The sequence below is a fragment of the Haliotis asinina genome, chromosome 14, assembly GCF_037392515.1.
Source record: "Haliotis asinina isolate JCU_RB_2024 chromosome 14, JCU_Hal_asi_v2, whole genome shotgun sequence".
NCBI lineage: Eukaryota > Metazoa > Mollusca > Gastropoda > Lepetellida > Haliotidae > Haliotis > Haliotis asinina.
In genome coordinates this window covers 29,248,788-29,270,853 of record NC_090293.1, presented here as the reverse complement: position 1 = coordinate 29,270,853, position 22,066 = coordinate 29,248,788, and the positions used below count along the sequence as shown (strand labels likewise).

The window sequence follows — 22,066 nt, the reverse complement described above, 5'->3', positions numbered from 1 at the left end:
ATGAGAGAGCAATGCCATGGTCACCTTCACCTTTTCAAACTTTAGCTCAAATGGAAAACATTTTCCTTGTCTCTACCCTGTAACAATTTACTGTATTGTTATTGCACATTTTCTCCTTGATCAAGATCACAGGAGTTTGAGTTACTACACTCTCAGTCAAGCCAGTCTGTTTCAACCCTTTACATTCATTTGCTAGCCTAACACATACCTGCATGGACACTTCGTACCTTTATATATATAAATGAAATGTTCATTCCAAAAGATGATTATTATTTCATACATCTTATATGAATATAACATGTACATAATATGAAGTATTTAAAATGTCGAGGTAAACCAATTTCAGAAATGTCAGTAACAGCTGATTAAGTGTGCAATGAGGATATGATCACTCTTTACTTACAGAGCTATTTGGAATGCATGTTTCAGAGTTTTAACATTTTTTTCTGTCAAGCAATGCTTGAGGATAGATGTCAAGAATTGGACTGGTTTCAAAATTATAACTTTCAACAGTAAATCAAGGGCCATAGCTAGTTGTAGTAGGGGATGTAGTTGAAATACATCTGCTGCATCAGAGTCATGCAGCGGGTTTACAATTACAGTCTGTAATTTCAGGGGGGGATAATTTGCTTCCCATCCCCCAACCATAAGGTAATCCATTCAGTTAGGCCATGTGTTTTGAGCATATTGTCTCCCTGATTTTTAGTTTTACATACATGAACAGACTAACTGCTAGTCTCTGAAATGAACATATTTTACTGAAGAAAGTTCATTGTGAAAAAGCTAAGGGAATCTAGATTTGCCACATTTTCTAGACTTGCATGGACTTTCTTGGATATATTTGCTTCAGGGTCTGTACAGCTGACTAATAAATGAAGAAAGGTGAAATAAAGTAAGTGCACACAGTCTATGAGTTTAAATAAAGGGTATTAGATAGTTTTGTTTTCTATAATTCCAGGTATGAGGTCCAATGAACATCACAAAGTTGTGTATGTTCAGGCATGTGCTGTGAGCCTTGGCATCCAAGTACTTTAATGCTGCAGTAGTTAATAGTGCAGTGTAGCATCCTTGGGCAACCCCATTTGGGGTTTGAATCCCATTCTGCCAAGAATGTGGTTATACCCATATTTATGGGATATATATAGCACTCCAAAGTTAATGGATTACATTCTGTATGCATGCCTGTGGACTTCAGGGGTGGTGGTGGGCCTAGTGGTTAAAACATTAACTCATCACTCCCAAGACCTGGGTTCGATTCCTCACATCAGTGCACTGTGTAAAGCCCATTTCTGGTGTCCCCTGCCATGATATTGCTGGAATATTGCTAAATGTGGCGTGAAACTAAACTCGCGTACTTACTTTGGATTTCATGTAAGTAGTTTAAGTAGTAAATGTGTGAAACAGGCATGACTTTAGTGCTTGGCTATCACATTAAGTCAACATGTTGGTTAAAAAGAAGCTCTGTTCAAATCTCTGTTAGCCCAACTCGCTTGGTTACATTTTACAGTATTTGAAACTGGGTCCTGGAGGGGGCTGGTGCTATAGCATTTGAATCTTTGGGTTCCCTATGCATGTTACAGATCCCTAGCAACCTATACTTATATTAAGAGATTAAATAGATCACGTTTGAAGGCTCAATGATTGTGTTAATTGCCTTCCGTCGCATCCCAGATGGTCTTCAGTAACCCATGCTTATCAAAAAAAACAGCTTACGGGATCTGGTCAGACTCGCAGACATTTTTGGCATGTCATGAGATCTCACATTGCAAAGATCAGTGCTCATGCTGTTGATCACAGGATTATCTGGTCCAGACTTCATGTTTTTTACAGACTGCTACCCTATAGCTGGAATATTTCTGAGTGGGGCATAAAACTGAACTCACCCACTGATACACATGGATGTATGTATACTTGTGATGTCAGTCATGGGATTATCTGTCCCAGTCTTGATTATTTTCAGTCGACATCCGATATTCATTATTTTTTTAACATTAAGGCTATGGCACCTTTACAAATTCCAAATCGTGTATATCCTGACAACACTGATAACAGGATCATGCCACAACACATGGAATGGCCGAGTTGACTGTTATGATTTGGATTTCTAAAGTTGGTTTACCTATAACACATAAGCAATATTATTTTTAATGTTTCAGTGTGCCAGCGCTTGTATTCTTGTGTGATGTATGGGAAATATTTGCTTGTGATGATACATACCATGCTGCAAATGTCAAAATGTACATGATTCTGTAACCCTATGGATGTTATAAGTCATGAACATGATCCACTGTATAATGTGCCTGAATGTTTTTGTGACCTAAATATTGGAATAGTTAACGTATGTCTGTCACTCTCACATTGCTTAGTCTTTTTCAAAGAGCTTTGAATGACATATCAACATGTGGTTTGTCATGAAATTCATATAAAGGCCTCAACAAGAGTTCTATTTGTTTGTCAGAACTTGTAAAAATTAAGGAATATATGACCATGTGTTTCTGTTTTGGTGAAGGGAGTAGGTGTGCCACTTGACAACAATCTAAACTGATATTTTCAACACATGTTCTTATATGTTTTGGGGAAGTGGGAAGCCTAGTGGTTAAAGTGTTCGCTGGTCATGCCTAAGACGTAGGTTCGATTCCAAAAAAAGTGTGAAGCCCATTTCAGGTGTCCTCCATCATGATATTGCTGGAATACTGCTAAAAGTGGCATAAAACTACACTCACTCACTCACTCTTGTATGTTTTGGGGCTGTGGGGGACTCTAGTGGATAGAGCATGGTGAAGACACTGGTTCAATTTGCCACCTGGGCACAATAAATGAAGCCCTTTCTTGTGTGTATTGCTGGAATATTGCTAAAAGCAGTGTAAAGCTAAACTCACTCACTCTACACATTTGGATGTGATGACATGCATCTAAGTCGTGACTCTTGGTACATGTTTAAGACCTTACTTTAGCTGTACTGAAAAATTGATCTGATACATTTGGAATATTATTTGAAAAACTAACTCTTGAATACCCGACACTTTTCTTAAAGATAACAACTCCTTTATCCATGGCAATAATAATTTAGGGCTACAAGAGGTGGCGGGAAGATATCTTTAGGGCTGTATTCCCAAGGAAATATCTTAGGCTGCATAAAAAAATTAAATGTTTCTAGGGCACATTTTTTTCGAAAGTGATGTGTTAATGAGTTGTAGATTCAGTGGCACTCATTCTTACAGACACTCATTCTTGTAGTGGACAAATAGATGAACGGGACACGGTCAAGTCAAAATTATTTTTCTCAAATGGCAATAAAAACTGTCACACGCACAAATAAAAGTGACGCTGGAGAAACATTTCACTTTTTTTATTTAGCCTTAATATAAAAAAATGTAGGGGCCCAGTGGCTTAAGTATTTCCTCATCATGCCAAAGACCTGGGTTTGATTCCCTACAAACTGGCTGGTTAAACGTTACACTTGCCAGCCCTGACCAAAATGTACCTGCCCACATGTAATGTATGGTTGACAAGTGATGTAGTTTATCACCCAACTGGAATTCATCATTTATTTTCATGACGGAATTAAGAATTATATATTATCCTGACATATGATGAATATCTTTGTATACATGTCTGTAGTTTAATCTGACCTGTCTGGCAGGTGAATATGAGAATTTGGCAATCCAAGTTGAAAATATCCCATCCCTGGTATTTAGGCAGGCAGGTATTTTGAATGATGTTGCCTGTATCAACCCACAAGGCCTTAAAGCATCGTTTGTCATGAAGGCTTGTCATGAGGAAAGCTACTAATTATGTCTGGACATTTTCTGCATTCAAACAAATTATCTGATTGTTGTCATTCTGTCTTGTAAAAATTGCAATTCATTAATTAAACCACTTGTCATGAAGCATTTTTGATCTCATGTGTCTTAATGTATTTGTGGTTTTGAAAATTAGTTCAATGCTTTTAAACAAAGTGTTTGTAATTTGATACATGCTTCAAATCAAACTTGACATATTATCAAGATTATGAAAACATTTCCTATTTCAAGAAAGATACATGTACTTAACTTTGTCTCATCTTTGCTGTGACCTGAAAAATTCTTTCCTTTCTTCATGCGCCAAAGAAGACATGTCAGAGTGTCCTTTTCACTGCAGCAACAAGTAATTATGATCAGCTGATCAATTATTTAGTGCTGTGTAGAGAGAATCTTTTATACAGGTGTTTGATCTCAAATAACAACCAGTATTCAGTCCCCAGCAGCCTCCTCAATACTGGCACACTTCTGTATACTGGAATGTTTCTTCTCTGTCTGTCAAGTCATGCAGTTAGGTTGTTTGATATTAATTGTCAAGCACTCTGGTCTAGACTGAGGTTGTCTTTCAGCTTTGTTCTCATTTAACATAAGGTTAAATTATCAGCAAGATAGAAGCTAACAACTGCTCTGTTTTCATTTGTTGATATTTCTTGGTCGTTAACATGTGTCTATGAATACGTACTTCACTGTGTAACTTCAACATTTTGTTGACGAGTTGGCATCAGCTTTCAGGATACTGTTCAGTACACATTGAAATATATTTGATACATATTTTATAGATATTGAAGAAGAAACATTTCCCCTTCCATGCCATCTCCCAGCTTGGTATTACACCATCAAGATTTGATGGGTTTTGTTTGACATGAATTTTATTTTATGTGTATTGGCAGTCCTTGCAAGATTTTCAAATGCTCCTTTTTTTTCCATTAACTCAACGTACCATATTCTACTCAAAAGATTTCTTTCTAATTTCAGCAAATTGTGGGTCTGTGATGTAAATGAGTTTAAAGATATATATGTATCCAAAAGGCCAAAGAAAAATCTGTATTGCTTTGAGCAAAGATTTCAGCAGTATTTTCAGCAACATCCTACCCATGTGAAGGTTCAGGACATATGTACCTATTTACACATTTTTGTACTGGGAAATGCTTTGGGAATTAGCAATTAAAGATTCACAGCGTTGTATTACTGACTAACCAATATTGTATAGTGAAAATAGAGAAATGTATAGCTTCAATTTTGCAGGTACTTGTTTCCCCATGATTGTGTACATGTTCATGGTATAAAGAATTTGTTACCTTTCTTTGTTCTGGTGTTTACTTATGCTGCTATTGTTGATTATGCACCAAGTGCTAGCTCGATGTAAATAAAACTCTTTCTACCTTTGGAACTCTTCTGTTTTCTCTTTCGCAGTAATATGTTTGTTCACCAGTTTGTCAGTTTTGGCCTGCGTAGCATGAATTGCTAGCTTAGTCCAGACATATCTTATTTCTTGCTTTACGGATCCACTGGTCATATATTTTCAAGACAAAGAAAACAAAAACACAAAATCACAAAATCCTACATCCTAATGGTTTTTTGGGGTCCAAAAATGAAAACTTAAAAGAATATTTTTTAGATTGTATTTTGTTCAATATACACTTCATAAATTGCCAAAAATATAATACTTTCAGTATTGGGAAGGAATTTACTACTTTGACAGGTGATTTTATTGTACTTTTCCCCTCATGCCTTCAGGTTTTCTGAGGACAGTCATCTGTAAAACAAGAAATGTAATTGGTATGGCCAGCATATCACAATGTATGCAGTGGTCAGGGTATTCTGACCCGTGAAGGTCCAGGGTAGATTAGGCCTTCAGCAACCCATGCTATAAAAGGCGACTATGCTTGTAAGAGGCCATTAACAGGATCGGGTGGTCAGACTCGCTAACTTGGTTGACACGTCATCGTTTCCCAATTGTGCAGATCGATGCTCATGTTGATCACTGGATTTTCTTGTCCAGACTTGATTATTTCCGAACTGCCACCATATAGCTGGAATATTGCTGAGTGGAGCATGACATTCAACTCACTCCCTCATTCAGGGTATTCTCACATCTCACACCCTTCATGTTGCCTTCAAATGACAGTGCATCAACTGTCTCAGTTGTTAAACAGCACTGAGTGGCTATTTTAATAACAAAATCTTCACAATGCAGCAGTTCAAACTGTCAGTGACCAACCGTCCATGTACACATTATCAGCCAAGTCAGTCGTATTCTGCTTGATCCATATACGGCCTGTACCATCTAGCAGTGTGCAAGGGACTTCATGTTGAATCCCATGGGGCCTTATCTATTTTATTGTTCAGAATGTGTAGGTGTCCAAGTGTCAAATAAGCATCCTTTGGACATGTACCTTTTTACGTTATATTTAGGATTACATTGTACCCATGTGTGGAATTGAACCCGGGCCTTCGATGTGACAAGCAAATGCTTTAACCATAAGACCCCTCTGCCTATATTGGTATATCAGTTGAGTATAGAAGGGCACTTTCATAAAGGAGAACAGATTTTTATAATTTTTGTTGGGTTGAACTCCATGCTGGATTCGAACCTACACCTTCAGTGCCGGGCACCTAATCACCATGAACTAATTGAGACACCTAACCCCCACAGCCTCTGCGGCTTCAATGAAAGTACTGGAATCTGTATCTTACTAGGGAAGTGCTAAACCAAATATATCATGCTACCTTTGACCACTTTCTTTGTGGCATTGTATGTTCACCCTTTGGACAGTTTGAAGACCTGTCATCAGTTGTGAAGACTGTCCCCAGTTCACTCCTTTCCTTATGCACAGGCAAAGTGTAGCGCAAAACATTTTGCGCTACACTTTGCCTGTGCCTTATGAGACAACTTTTCTTTCTTCAACATTATACAAAGGAGCCATTATTTGTTCATAGTTGTAAAATACACCCAAATCACATGCTAAACTCATGCCCTCACATTTCAAGAGTTGTCTCAGCTTAAATCCATTTCAAATCCTACAGTTTTTGTTTCTCCCATAATACTGAACACCAGAGTTGCTGAATTAAAGTGAAAAGATTACAAGAGAACATCTGAAACATACAATTTTATTATCTTACAAAAGGTCACTAGAAATATCAAATTTGCTGTTCACTATTCAGGAGCTGACAATGTAAGTGCATGTCTACTGGATGCTAACAATGCTAAATGATATGCTAATTAGGCAATATGAAGAACTACAATATGGCAAGATGAAGAGCTGCACCAACGCAAGTTTCACATTCCTAAAGTCTATGGTTCTAGGAAGGAAATGAGATTACCCTATGGTGAAAAGCACTGCCTAGAACTTCTGACATAAAATCAAAAGTAAACAGACGACAAGCATTTATGATTGAGATGTTACAAATAAGTATGAAATAACACTTATTTGAACTTAAATTTCTTCCACAAAGTCCTCAGACGTGTAATCAAGTGTATAGAAAAACAAAATTTAATTAGAGTTCATATGTTTTATTCATATTTATACACTTCCTAATTTCAATTGTAGCATGAGAACTTTACTATTACAAACAAAAAGGACATGAATGGAACAATCTAGCTCAGCAAAAATGACTTTCTCCTCAAATTATTCGTAAAAGGTAGTTTTCTCTGCTGCAAATTCAGCAGTTTATAGTAAGGCAATAAGCAATGAAAAGCACAGACGGCATTGTATTCTTGCTGGTAAATTAGTGAGTGATTGAGTTTTTAACAATATTCCAGCAATATCATGGCGGTGGCCACCAGAAATGGGCTACCTACATTACACCCATGTTGGGAACAGAACCCAGGCCTTTGGCATGGCGAGCGAACGCTTTAACCACAAGGTTACAACACAGCCCCAGTTGGCATATTAAGTGAGTGCAGAAGAATGAAAAACTACATGTTTACCAATTTCATTTTCATATTTACAATGACAATACCACTGAGCAAGTAATCTCGTCAGAGTACTTTTGAACACCAAACTGCATTTGACTAGATACATTAGAAATTCAGTTCAAACAATAATTTCAACACAGCACAACTAAATTCATGCTTAACCAAAACTTAAAACAATTCTATTACACTTTTCTGAGAATTGTCTGCAGTCATGATGATCTAGATAAAATTATTCCTGGAAACAAAACCCAGGAAACAATTACTCATCTGGGAAACTTATATTAAATACAATAACTCTCCATTTACAAGAACAGACATCAGACATATCAAATACACGGTTCATTTTAATAAAGGTGGAATGTCTCCGAAGTCCCCGAATCTTTTAAATAATTTTTACCCCAAGACTGTTGTGCTGGGATGTGTGCCCTTTTCGAGGATGTGACATTTCCTCAATATTGGACATTTCAAAATCATTTGGGGAATTGTCAACTAATTGTTTGGGAAATCATAAGACTCGAGAACTTTTGAGACAACCCCTGTTTAATGTGGTATAAGAAATGAACTAGGTGTCACAATGACCTTTGTTTTAACTTTAAATATCAAATCTGAATCAAGGCAAACAAATATCCAAAGATATCCGAATGTCTGAAATAGTTGTCAGAAAAAAGTGTATTTGCTTGACTTGACTGAACACAGGTTTCGTGAGAATGACTGATACTGATCATCTCACATCTTTGGCAAACTGGACAAATTTTATTTCAGTCTTCCTAAAATTCAGTTCAAGGGCACTTTTACAAATAACAGCACTAGACTGAACCAGGGCACCATCTGAAAAAATACTGACAGTAAAACATTCGGGACAATGCCATTTCATAATGACCAAACACAGAGACAAAGCAGTGCCTCATAGTAATCATGGTTACCATGGTAACATTCTTCAACGAAGGGAACAATTTTCCTTTTGATAAAAATCAAAGCCTCCTGTTTCTTGAAAAGCAAAGACCAACATTTGTGTGTTACTAAAAAAAATATGTTCATATAAAAATTAACGGTGATTGAGGATTCTCCTTGAAAATTCATTAACAAGTAAACAGATTCCGCAATTACGATCTATGTGAGTGTTGACTCACATCTTTAATAAAAAGTGTTAAATCAGTCATATGACAACAATGATAAATTGATAAAAAATATTTGTTCGATTTCAGAACAAAGCTGTGACCTTGTGATAACAACACTTGGAAATGACATTGATTCAATGCTTAAATTTGACTTCGTATTCAAACATATAGGAGATTGTGCACAATATTGCTAAAGACATACCCTTACATCATGTACATTCCATAAATACAACTTCAAATTCAAAGCAACAGCTACCATTCATCCAACTGCTCAAATCCGGTCACATGATGCTATTTAGAAATCCTATTGGACAATGCAGGAAGTCAAAAGTCACAATCCCTGAGCAGCTATCTACTCGAGTTGAACTTTCCAAAGGTAAAACAAATGTCATGACAACTCTGGTATTTTGAAACCTGCCTTAACAAACAAGATCTCTGATAATTCTTTACGTTCATGTTTCTTGTGTTCACTGAGTGCTGGAAATGTTCTCATATTTATCACAATGCTTGACTTCAGAAGCAGTTATCCCTTCTCTCCATGTGATAACACTTGACTTAGTAGCACAATCCTGTTGTTATTCTGTTTAACTGGAGGGATTCTTTCCAAACTGAAACACCTAAATGATCTGTGTTTAAAACTCATCATGGCGAGTAAGAGCTTCCCCAAAGTCTGTAGCTTGACTGCCAACAAACAGATCATACTTTTCGAGAATTTCTTCTTTTGTGAGTTTGCCATCCTGAAAGACAAATGAGTAAACAAACATAAACACAACATATCAATAAACATAATAAATAAGAATAAAGGGTGACTGATACAAACATCAAACTTTCAGACACAATTAACTGATGACATGTATTATATCCTGTAACAAAGAGACTAATCATTTAGTATTCATCCTCGATATCTCCAGGGCATACATTCCGATAAGTCTCCACTATACCCTGGATGCATCTACGGCTCTGCCAGATAAATTTATTACCTCCCTTGACTGTCTTTTCATCCAGTCAGGTATCTACGCTGGGAAGTTGAGCGAACAAATCACAACTCACTTTCGTTTTTTTAATTATCTAACCGATTATACTTGTCAACAGAAACCATGCAGAGGTTCTCTGGAAGAGGTAGAAGGCATTCTTGCATATGTTGTTTTAAAGTTTCGGACCTGTCAATTTGTTTGTATGATTTCCCTAAAATCTGGGACGCACTGTGGGCAAAGTCGCAGTTGTGACCGCTACCTTTGTTGACACTGGCAAGCTCTGTTATAACGGCGGCCTAGCTGATTGGCTACTGTGAGAAGGCGGAGCCAGCAAAGGGAGGTAATAAATTTATCTGGCAGAGCCGAAGATGTGCCCAGGGTATAGTGGAGACTTATCGGAGCGTATACTCTGGAGATATCAAGGATGTTTAGTATTGGGAGGGTGATCTAATTCCAATATAATGTTTCTCATGTTAAATTCTAAAAGTTGAAAAGTAAACAAATTGTATCATCTGATAAAACAGAACTACTCCCACCCCACCCATAATTGGGATAAATTTTGGCAAATCTCTCTTTCACTGTGACAATCTTAATACCACTTCTCTGCACAATCTCTACAACAAAAATCATAAGACCTTGCTGAATATTTGATGTACATTGAGACCCCTCTTTACGCCACAGTCAAGTGAGCAAGTTTAGATTTACGCCGGACTCAGCAATATTCAAGCAATATGGTGGCGTTCTGTAAATAATCGAGTCTGGACCAGACAATCCAGGGATCAACAGCATGACCATTGATTTACACAACTGGGATACAATGACAAGTTAACCCAGTCAGCGAGCATGACAACCCGATCTTGTTAGTCGCCCCTTACGACAAGCATGGGTTACTGAAGATCAATTCTAACCTAGATGTTCACAGGTCGAAAACTTCAAGAAAGTTTACACATTTTTTTATAATATAGTTATGAATCTCAACAATCGCTTTATAGCATGATCTGTGATCTATGTCTTGCAGCTGTGACCTCACAGTATCATCACAAAATCCTCACTCAACCTATTCCCATTAGAAATCCTAACAGATGGTTTCACATTAAGCGTGAAATGAAAAAGGACACATATAAGTAAAGTTACAACTTGCACAAGACATGACTGATACAAAGTTTAGTCGAACATGCTACTGCAACTCGTAGTAATGTTTGTTACTTAATGCCACACTCAGCAATATTCCAGCTATATTCTGCAAATAATCGAATCTGGACCAGACAATCCAGTGATCAACAGAATGAGGATCAATCTACACATTGGGATGACATGCGTCTACCAAGTCAGCAGGCCTGACCACCCAATCCTGTTAGTCGCCTCTTATGACAAGCATGGGTTGCTAAGACCATTTCTAACCTGGTAGCAGCTAATAGTATCTAAGCAGAGCAAAGCAGTGATTACAAGACTAGCAGAGTGTCATGAAACAGCCAGTGTGGGGGAATATGAGTGCCTTAAAGGTAAGGTAAGGTACCTGTTGTGACATCACACAGATCAAGGAGAACAGGAAAGAGGGATAAAAGGCTACAAAGGGAGCAAAGCAGTGTGGAAGAAACAGAAGAGTGGAAGAGGCTGAAGATATGGGTGAGGGTATTTCAGACTATTCCCAAAAGATCAGATATCAGTACAAGAAACCTCATAAACCTCATCAAAAAAAGACCTGCTACATAAGCATACAATAATCTAACGGTAATCAACTGCAGATCTTGACCTTCTAGGAGGATGTGTTGTCTGTCCATAGACTGGTGTTTTTTTGATGGTCAGCGGAAATTTCAACTGCTCTGATAGCAGTTATTCAATCACTTGCAATGAAACTGTCATCAGCTCATACTTTTGTCTGATGTTTTGCAAAAAAACATGGGCGCTTGGTGCGAAAAAAATGAACCCTGCTGCACCAATGTGATTCTAAGTCTCAGCAGACTGTCACAACTCCCAGACTTGTAGAGTAACAGCACAGGTTCCGGTGCTGTTACTTCACTAAAGCTTTCATTACACTGTGACTCTTGTATTTTGCAAATGAACAAAATATGCATCCATATCAAAAACTACTTTCACGACAGACCATTCTAGAACTCAGTACCTCATCAGAAACAAAAACACATCATACTCAAATGTCTCGAGTAACACCCTGAAAGAAGTAATTTCTTTTATGTTATGAAAAAATAACATCAAATGAGAAATAAGCAAAAATGGACAAAAATCCACAAACACCCTCAAATAACAATCTGTGAAAAGGTATCATAAAAAGAGAAAAGCGAAAAAGAAAGATCCATGATCCAAACAAAAGTAAGCTCAAACAATGCTTACACCGAAGAATAGAAGGCTGCCTACGAAGCTGGCCAAGATATGCAAAGAGCCAACCTTATCTTGCAAAATTATATCCACAAAACAAACACACAAAATGGTGTCAACGGTTACACATAAAAACCAACTCAACTGTATTCAAGAATACCACCTTGACCAAATCTCCATCCATGGTTGCCACTTTTACAGAATCTGTATCCATGGTTACCAACCAAAAAACAGACCTAAACACATGCTGAAAGAAATTAAACACTGAGGCTACAAACCTTATCAGCATCAGCCTCATGAATAAGATGCTTCGTCTCGGCCCGCGAGTGATCGTAATCAGTTGGAAGGATCCACTCTCTCACTTCCTCCCCATCCATTTTTCCATCTTTGTTTTTATCACGGTACGTATTAAATTGTTCACGTTCACTTTTCACCCATTCAGGCTCCTCCTCACCCTTATCTTTATCAGGCCACATGTCACCTACAAAGGTTAAAGGTCAAACAAAAGATGAGTGAAAGCTTGCTGCTACTAGGAGGCATACACAGGTGGACAAACCTTATCTTTGTCTGAAGACTCCATTAAGTGAGAGGCCTCAGCTGAACTGTGGTCATAATCCTCAGGGATAATCCATTCCTTAATCTCAGCCTCATCTAGTTTACCATCCTTGTTTTTGTCTCGGAAACTGGAGAACTGCTCGCGTTCAGATGCCACCCAATCGGGTTCACCATCATGGTGGTCATCTTCCTCATCATCATCATCGTCATCCTCATCGTCCCAAATGTCCGCTAGAATCAGTTGTACATGGCATACATGTGCAAACATCAATTTGTTACCATGGTAACCTTTCTGAATGTTATGGTATCCTATATGAATGTCATGATAATCAACATAAATGTCATGGTAACCTATATGAATGCATGGTAACCTACATAAATGTCAGGGTAAATTATATGAATGTTATGGCAACCAGCATTAACATCATGGTAACCTATATGAATGTTATGGTAACCAATATGAATGTCATGGTAACCTACATGAATGTTACAGTAACCTATATGAGTGCATGGAACCTATATGAATGTCATGGTAACCTATATCATGTATATGATCATGGTAACCAATATGAATGTCATGGTTGTCATGGTAACAAAAAAACTAACATTTGAGTTGTCAACTGAATATGTAAGTGAATTCTTTTTTTGTGTGTGTCAAACAGCAATGTTTCAGCTGTCAATGGTGACTAACCAACACCAGGAAACACAGTCCATGGCCTGATAGCATGACAGTCCTGTCCTCGTATCTTGCTACCATGGTCATTTCCAGGGGTGCCCTTCCAAATGGATGTAAATGGAAAAACTGTAGAATCTAAGAGCATCATGTACTTACCAATATATTCTTCAATGCTGATAAATCCATCTTTATCTTTGTCAATATCTTCCAAAGTTTCCTGCAGAAATTAACACAGATACATTTGTCATTGCTGTTCATAGCTCTTCCTCTCTGGACCATCAAATCACATTTGGGGAAAAAGATACATAAATTCTTTTACTCTGCCACATCACTTCAGCACTCAGATGAGAGGACACCTCAAGTGATGACCATCTCAGATTATCATAACAATCTGCACTGAGGCTGCTACACCCTTGGAACAACTGGCACATTCAGGCTAACATCTGGTTTTGTTTTAGCTCTCAAAGACAATATGGTTGGAGAGTTGCAAATTAACATGGAGTTATTACATCACTGTAGATACAATATGAAAGGTCTCTTGCATCAAGAGCCTGTGCCTACTGAATAACAGTCACTGCTATAGAGTTCACAAACCAAGTCACTGGATTGGTTGGTTTGTTGTTTAATGCTGCACTCAGCAGTAAATAATCCTGCCTGGACAAGACAATCCACTGATTAACTGCATGAGCACTGACCTACACAGCTGAGATACAATGACGTGTCAACAAAATCAAAGAGCCAGACCACCACCTGGCCACAAATACACACCCACCTATTACTAGTCTGTCTGACAGTCCCTTCATTACTTTCCCTACTGCCCAGCCCTCCCTGCAGTGCTGAAGCCCGAAATGAAGTAACTAGAATTCCAATATTTCTCCCAATCCACTGGGGCTCCTTTTCAATATTTGTGTGCTTATGTGTTCAGGGACTAACCATTAGTCTCAGAATTTCAATAAATGCAGCTGTCAAATCAGAATTTCTTTCAAAAGTCAGAGAAATTCTGTACTTTGTTAGGGATAAGTTTGGTGGAGAATATGTCCCTTTCACACTGAATCACTGGCCAACAAGCCGAGAAATTCACTGGATATGCCAGTTAAAGCAGATTGTAAAACTGATCTTACATGTACAACAATCTCTCTCATATGTTCAGCATCTTCAGGATGTAAAAAGTCCATGAATTCCTCTTTCGAAAGTTTGCTGTCTCCATCTTTGTCAGCTTTATCCCAACGCCGCCTGTCTCTCTGAATCATGTCACGGTACTCATAAGTGGGGGAGCCTTCTTCTGGTTCTGCAAAGCACAGTGTTACAACCATCAGCAAGCTGACTAGTCGGTAGTCTATTTCACGACACTATCAATAGGGTCTTGGATAAAAGTGACATATTTTCAGTCATTTTTGCTAAGCATCATGTTTTTAGCTTCATACTGATTTGCTAGTGAGTTCAACTGTTCCATTTTCACTGTTCATGAACAGACACATACAAACATGATGTTATATTCACATAAGGTTGTACGTAATTGGAGATCATTTCATTCATTGCTCACAGTGTCATTTATGATTTTCCATTAACATGCCGACGAAGCTGTAAGAGTCAGGGAAACCTGTATTTTGTTACATTTTACCATAAATCAGCCATGGTTAAATCTTAAGCTGCCTTCTACTTGAAATTAATGATTCAAATATTTGTGCCTCTTACATCTGTTTTCATTCAATTCATGACGCCACTACAATGAGTTGAGTGAATCCACAACCTTTACAAAATCCTGAGCATGGTTCGTAGTGATTTACATCCCTATCATGCCTACTGTATCCAGCCATGAAGACTTACCATCAGGGTAGCCATATGTCCTCTTCTTGTAAGATGTCCACAGAAGCTTGTCATCCGTGTCAGGCTCATGGTCCTTCCACATCCTATCTGTATCTGTGACAATATATCGCTTCTGGACATACTGGATCCATTCCTTTAACTCCTCCTCTGTGACAAAACCATTTCCATCTTTGTCAATCTTGTCAACTATCAACCTGCAAAAATTACAACACAGATCAATTGACAGACAGACAGACAGACGCAGAGTTGAGGATGAAGACTTATGGATAAACAACTTCTTTCTTGGATGCGACGTTTCGGTGTAGATTCTAATACCATTATCAAGCAAAAGATGCAAAACATATGCACAAAGAAAATTTTATAGTTTAGTTTTACGCCGCTTTTTAGCAATATTCCAGCAATATCACGGTGGGGGACACCAGAAAATGGGCTTTGCACATTGTACCCACATGGGGAATCGAACCCGGGTCTTCAGCGTGACAAGCGAACACTTTAACCATTAGGCCACCCCACCGCCCGCCACTTAAAGATGAAGACTTAGAGCTGTAGTGAGAAAATCTTTATATTTGTTGTTTTGGGTCTCAGAAAGAAGCATTCAATATCGTAGCAGTAAGTACCAGTAAGAGTGTTAGCTATGATGAATAGCACCAAGTCATCAGGGTGCAATGACACAATATCAACCATGATCCCCTTTAGCACAGTTAATGTAGGTTTACTCTGTATAGTTCCATTCCAGAATCCGATCACTGGATGTACTTGGTGCGTCCAACAATCTCAAGGGAGACAATGATTCTTGTACCTTCAATGTTTGTTATGCTTACATTGACAGTAAGTCCAAAGTTAGCAAATATGTGGGCTGCCACCCAATGGACTGATGGATAACAAATTCACCTTATCACACACGGTTGCATGTTTCGGTCCAAAGACCATAGTTAAGAATTTATTCACTTGGTTGCAGCAGAAAAACAGTTATTAACATCCACCTATTTCTTTCAGAAAATAACTGAAAAAGGATGATAAGAACTGCATTTTATTTCATCCCAAAGGCTAGTGAGTCACATGTAAGCTTTGTACACAGACAACAAGTCATGGTCATCAATATCCCCTACCACAGTATTCTGTTCCTATTTTGACAGCTATTCATTCTTCCTACAAATACTTGCAATACCTGTCTATAACAGTTACTGAGAAAATCTGTTCCCATTGGGGATAACATGCACTGAGTCAAGAAACGCATGACAAGGGCCATAACTCTGTAGCGGTATATGTGTCCTGAAAAGACACAGCATATTTGGTTTCCCTATCTGTAACAGTTTTTGAGAAAATCTCTCCCAATCTGGGATACTATCTACTAAGAGAAGAAACGCATGGCAAGTGCCACAACTCTGGAAAGAAATGTAACATGGTTTCTGTTTCCAGTCCATCAAAACATTTGCGTCCTGAAAATGCGCAACACTTTTAGTTTCCCTACCTGCAACAGTTTCTGAGAAAATCTGTCCCGTTTGGGGACACAGTGCACGAAGCCAAGAAATGCAGGACAAGGGCCATAATTTGAGAAAAACCTGTCCCCATTATCTTGGACGGACAGAGTTCAAACACATATCTCCCTCCCACTCTTGGTGATAATGGAACACAAGTCTGACAACCAGAATCCAATATTAAAGTGTTACATAAATATTGTCAATCTTCTGAGAGACTTGACTACTCACGCAAGTCTCTGCTGACTTTCTTCCGGAGTGAGCTGGTCAAAGGTCTTGGCATCGTCCTTGCCAAGGAATGCATCATGGTCATAGTCGTTATTGTGTTCACCGTGATCATCGTGATCCTGATCACTCAGAGCCTGAGAGAAAAAGAAAACAGTCAAATACGTTTTTTGTTGAAACCAATTACTGGCAAACAAGGACAAGCTTGACCGGCATAGAAAACATGTTTTCTAGATGTGAGGGGTACACAGCAATGAGCAAACCTATTTGGTTAATGTAAGATAGAGCAGATTTAGGCTAGTGCACGTGCAGTGCATGACAATGAAACTTACTCTGCATGTAGTTGCACACACCTATCTCATAAGACTGTCAAATGGTTGGTGTATAATGTTCCCCCTAGGGTTCAGAAAGGGCAGGGTAAATTCATGGAAAAAGGCACTTCATAACCTCAAAGGGCATGTTGGTGAGGATTATTTAAAAAACAACAAAATGTATAAGAAGTCAAATTGTCTTATATTTCAATTCTAAAGTTCGTTTTTACTCTCCTCAGTTTGCATTTTAAGAATAGAATTTGAAAAAAGCATTTCAAATCTGGAAAGTACACACTCATCATGGTAAATGACTGCGATTGAGGCAAAAAAGGGCAGGGCACGCTAATACACGCTAATATGGGTCAACTGTCAGGTCAGTGCTCGACTTATCCTTGTTTGTCAGTAGGAAACAAGCAGTATGTCTTTTTCAGATTTGTCATTTATGATTCATGAGATCAGGCATTTAATGAATGATGTACTTTGTGCATAAATAACCAAATCTGAATCATGGAAACTAGAGGTTGATGGCATGAGCATCAACATTCTAAAGTGAGACATCACAGTCAGGTCACTGCATTCACCTAATATTTATAGTTATTAGCTTGTTTTGACAAGATGACATTGTCATTTTGTTGAAAGTATTTTAATTTTTTTAATTCAATGCTGGCATGGCTCTCTTAATATCCACGGCAAATCCTATCTTAACAAAATCATTTGAATTGCAAGAAAACTCCCTGGGGTATCTGTTTCGGAATTATCTTCTCTTTTTAATTCATGTGTTCTTTACCTCACTGAGTGAATTTTATCTGATCCCAGCCATGTTATATTTTCTGAATACCATCTTTTACCTTCAGTTCGTCGATACCAAATGCCCCGTTTTAAAACCAAAAGAGTTCAAATTTCTTTCATTTCCACAAGTATTTATCCTTTAAATGACTGTTACCTTTGTCTGTCTATTGTGTTTTGTGGTTTATTAACCTACATGTCATTTTTAAAATGTAACCATGTGACCACTTTCAAATATAAAAAGAATTCCAGCAATATCATGGCGGGGGACACCAGAAAATGGGCTTCACACTTTGTACCCATGTGGGGAATCAAAGACGGGTCTTCGGCATGACGAGAGAACGCTTTAACCACTAGGCTACCCCACCGCCCCCTTTGTTTGAGATGAGTTATCGTTTAAACATGTTCAAATTCTGAGATTCTGAAGGAACTAAAGATGTTACCTTTTCTTTTTTTCTGTCCTTCTTCTCTCCATCAGGTTTGGGTATTGCACTGCTGTAGGACACAGTTAACACTGCTAGCACCAGAAGTAGGGTGTATGCCCTCATTGCCTGACCGGACGATAGCACCTGCAACCACACAACTAATTAACAATTTGCCCATATCCTGACTACACCATCACAGCCATGCATAAACAACCAAATTCATTAAGTTCTTCATCAGTATATGGACAATACTGTTTTGTGTCATGCTCAAGAGGACTGCATTTCACCCGTTACATGCCCTTGAGGCTGTTTGGTCATGTTCAAGATTATACCAGTGTTAAAAGTACTAACCCACCCAGGTCCATGTCACATTTTAACATATCCAGTGTAAAAAAATAGCCCATCCTACCGCCTATTTTTGTGAAGGACAGTATATTAAATAAGTAAGGCTGTCATTTGGGGAAATATTTGGGAAAAAAATAGACCTAACTAGGTTTGAACTTCATCTTAACTATTATTTTTTCAATTGTTACACTTTTTTCAACTGGCTGTGTTTATTCAGTCACTTTTTAGGATAGCTAGGTACTGTTAAGACATAGGTGGGGGATCAAGCCACCAACTTTTTGTCTTTGGCTGTGACATATCCACCACTCATCAGAGATGATGGAACATTATTCTAATCAAAATTGGATTTTAATGAAATAGATGTTATCAAATGACAGGAAATATAATACAGGCAAGATCCCATTAAAGAATATTCACTGTATATTAAAGGATTTACAGTATTTACAGTTAGTGAAGGAGTACGGTTTTATGCCACTTTCAGCAATATTCCACCAATGTATCATCAGAAATGGGCTTCACACATTTAACGCATGTGGACAATCGAACCCGGATCTTCAGTGATATAAGCCAACACATTACCCATCTGACTACCCCACCATCCGAAAGGATTTAGATGTACAGCAAGTTCCCTAATCATAGGCAACCACTGACAGTTTAATTTATGAGTGAAATATGTCTACATAAAAGGGGACATATGAAATAGAATGTAAGAGAAGAAAGATATTTTACAAGCACTGCAGTGAGTAACATTCAAACCTCAATGCAGTCAGTAAATACTTCACCTGGACCATACAAGTGGCCACCAGATCAAGATCAAGGAAACGTCCTTTAATCAGTTGCTGAGACAGGCACAGACCATTTATCCTACTCCAGAGTTAGTGAGCTACTATTGTAAGTCTCAATGGCATTATTTCAGCCAAATAGTGACTGTTGAATCAATACAGCAAATTATCCATGTTGCAAATGTACACATTTTCACGATACACATTACAAATCTACTACAATGTATTTATTAACATGTTTACCTGTAGTAACCCTTCTAAGTAACCAAATGTAATACCTAAAAAGGCTCTAGAGATAAAACCTTATTTAGATACTAACATGATACAAAGTTACTAATCATAATACAAGAAAAATAAAGACCTCTTTCAGTCATGCTATAACCCTAACTTGAAATAAGATAACAATATTAGCATTGTTCAATTAAGCACAGTTTCAAACTGGAAGACTGTAGAGTGCTACAGTTGTTCTTGATATAATTGATAATACAAGCCTAATATAACAATATGATTGGGAAAATAACTGAATATTAGGGACCAGTCATAATTTATGGCTGTGTGTGTGTGTGATGATGATCTTTATGGAGTTGCATGTACAATGTGAACGACACCCACTCCCCACAAAATAAATGTACGAAGTAAGTGAATCCCCCCTACTTGTCAATGAAGCACCCGTCCCTGACCTCACCTCCTCGCCCCACCCCAAACTACTCCTCCCCCTCCCTACCCAGACACATACAAAATTGATTACACCCTAAACACCTCTCCCACCACCCCCAGAACAAAATGAGCAACCCTCATTAAAATCATCACCACCACCCCTGCCACAAAGGAAAGAGCACTTGCCGTTCCCCCATACTCCTTCTTCTGCTATTTAACTGATGTAACACTAACTAGTTCAACCCTGTACATTACACTTATTCTTCTGAGTCCCCCAGTAATTGTTGTGTTAGGTTTTGTTAATAATTCTAGGATATAACAAAGAATAAATATTATTTGATATGGGAGAACGGGAGGAACTCTTACCACTGATTTTGTTGTTCGTGCAGTTCATAAGGACTAAATGTTTCAGTAAATGAATCCAGTAATGGGTGATAAACATGTTAAGTCTGAATCAAGAGGCCATCTGACAAGATAAGATGGGAAACAACTGAACCAAAGCAAGAATCACCATCAGTAGCAATTTTCCATATTAATACATGCACAAAACAAAAATGTGTTATTAAACAATAAATTAATGGCACATACAATTAAACAGTGATAGCAAAAGCAACTGAGATTCTCTAACCAAAAGGAGTTGGCGTGATGTGCACGAGTTGGTTCCTTAACCTGAGGAGAGGTATTCGGATGCTGACGTGGCACCACCGATGCTAGCTGACTAAGCGTCCGGAGACCGCGGATTTCCAACACCCCTCTTCATTCGCTCGTTATTCTGTACGTCTCAAAAATAGTAAACCGCGGTTCCACACGCGAGTTATTACATCAAATAGTTTCGTTGTAAGAGTTTTTGGGTTCATTTTGGTTCACAAAGGCTGGGTACGTTGGAAAGTTTTTAAAAAACCGAATGACAACACTGCGGTCAGCTGGTGATGACCTGGCAACATGCCTTATTCCTGTGATTGCTGACTGTTTTGATAGATCGCGTCCTGAGATGTTTACTCAACCGTGAAGAGTTGTTCGCAATGGCACTTCCGTTGTTACTTACCTGTCAAACCGACTGTTGACATTTCTGACACATCGCATTTGAATAATTATAAAAGGCAGTGCTACTCAAACCAACACAAACACAAAACCGATTACCCACTTTACAATATATCAATATATCCGATTATTAAAACTGTTACGTGAAATCATTTAACGTGTTCAATAATCGAAACCCTTCATTCATGAGAAATGCACCGACATTGCTATTGCGATAAAAGTAGGTCAAGTTTGACAAGTGCGTGCTCACTTACCATGGTGATATGCGAACGCAGATAGCGTGGTTTATTTGTTGTGAAGCAGCTGTAACGCCTCACAATCCTCGATCGAACGGGGTCTTGCTGACAAAAGAAAATCAACACACCAAAATCACACTGCAGGCTTATATACTTACCTCACCACTGCTGAGGCAATTGACCTTTCTGACCCCAGAGCGGCAACTTGTATAGACCAATCAAATGATGGAACTGAACCCATGTGATCTACAATAACCAATCACATTTTGGCCAACGTGGCCGATGCAAAAACCAACCAATCACAATCGAGAACGGAAGCCCAGCGTGGCAAGTAATTTGATCTGTCAATTCGGATCCACGTGGAAATAGCAGTGGTCTAACGAAAAGGGAAATTCCAAGCTTGACAGCAACGTACTCTGGGAACGCCTTTTGTGTCAAATGAGGCGATATAGCCTGCACACGTGGGCAAATGAACATCACATGTACGATATGCTAAAAACACAGTATCTAATTGTTAATGAAATGGTCTTTTGCACTAGGACACTTAACATTGACTACTAAAGCACACTTTCAAGTA

The 22,066-nt window shown here is 38.3% G+C and overlaps 1 protein-coding gene across 4 annotated transcripts; it reads right to left on the bottom strand.

Moving 5' to 3' along the window:
- Nucleotides 1-6,897: 6,897 nt before the first annotated feature.
- LOC137260635 (calumenin-B-like) lies at nucleotides 6,898-21,716 on the bottom strand. 4 transcript variants are annotated; one of them, XM_067798237.1, is made up of 8 exons: nucleotides 21,648-21,716; nucleotides 18,447-18,572; nucleotides 16,913-17,043; nucleotides 15,204-15,397; nucleotides 14,498-14,664; nucleotides 13,533-13,593; nucleotides 12,702-12,931; nucleotides 6,898-9,574 (listed from the first exon to the last, which is right to left on the bottom strand). In XM_067798237.1, the coding sequence occupies exons 2-8, from the start codon at nucleotides 18,549-18,551 to the stop codon at nucleotides 9,470-9,472; spliced, it is 993 nt and encodes a 330-aa protein (XP_067654338.1). In that variant the 5' UTR covers nucleotides 18,552-18,572; nucleotides 21,648-21,716; the 3' UTR covers nucleotides 6,898-9,469. The 4 variants fall into 4 exon arrangements, with proteins under 4 accessions (XP_067654338.1, XP_067654340.1, XP_067654337.1 ...); XM_067798239.1 differs by lacking the exon at nucleotides 12,702-12,931 and adding an exon at nucleotides 12,424-12,626; XM_067798236.1 differs by having other exon boundaries at nucleotides 21,508-21,688.
- Between the last annotated feature and the right edge of the window lie 350 nt (nucleotides 21,717-22,066).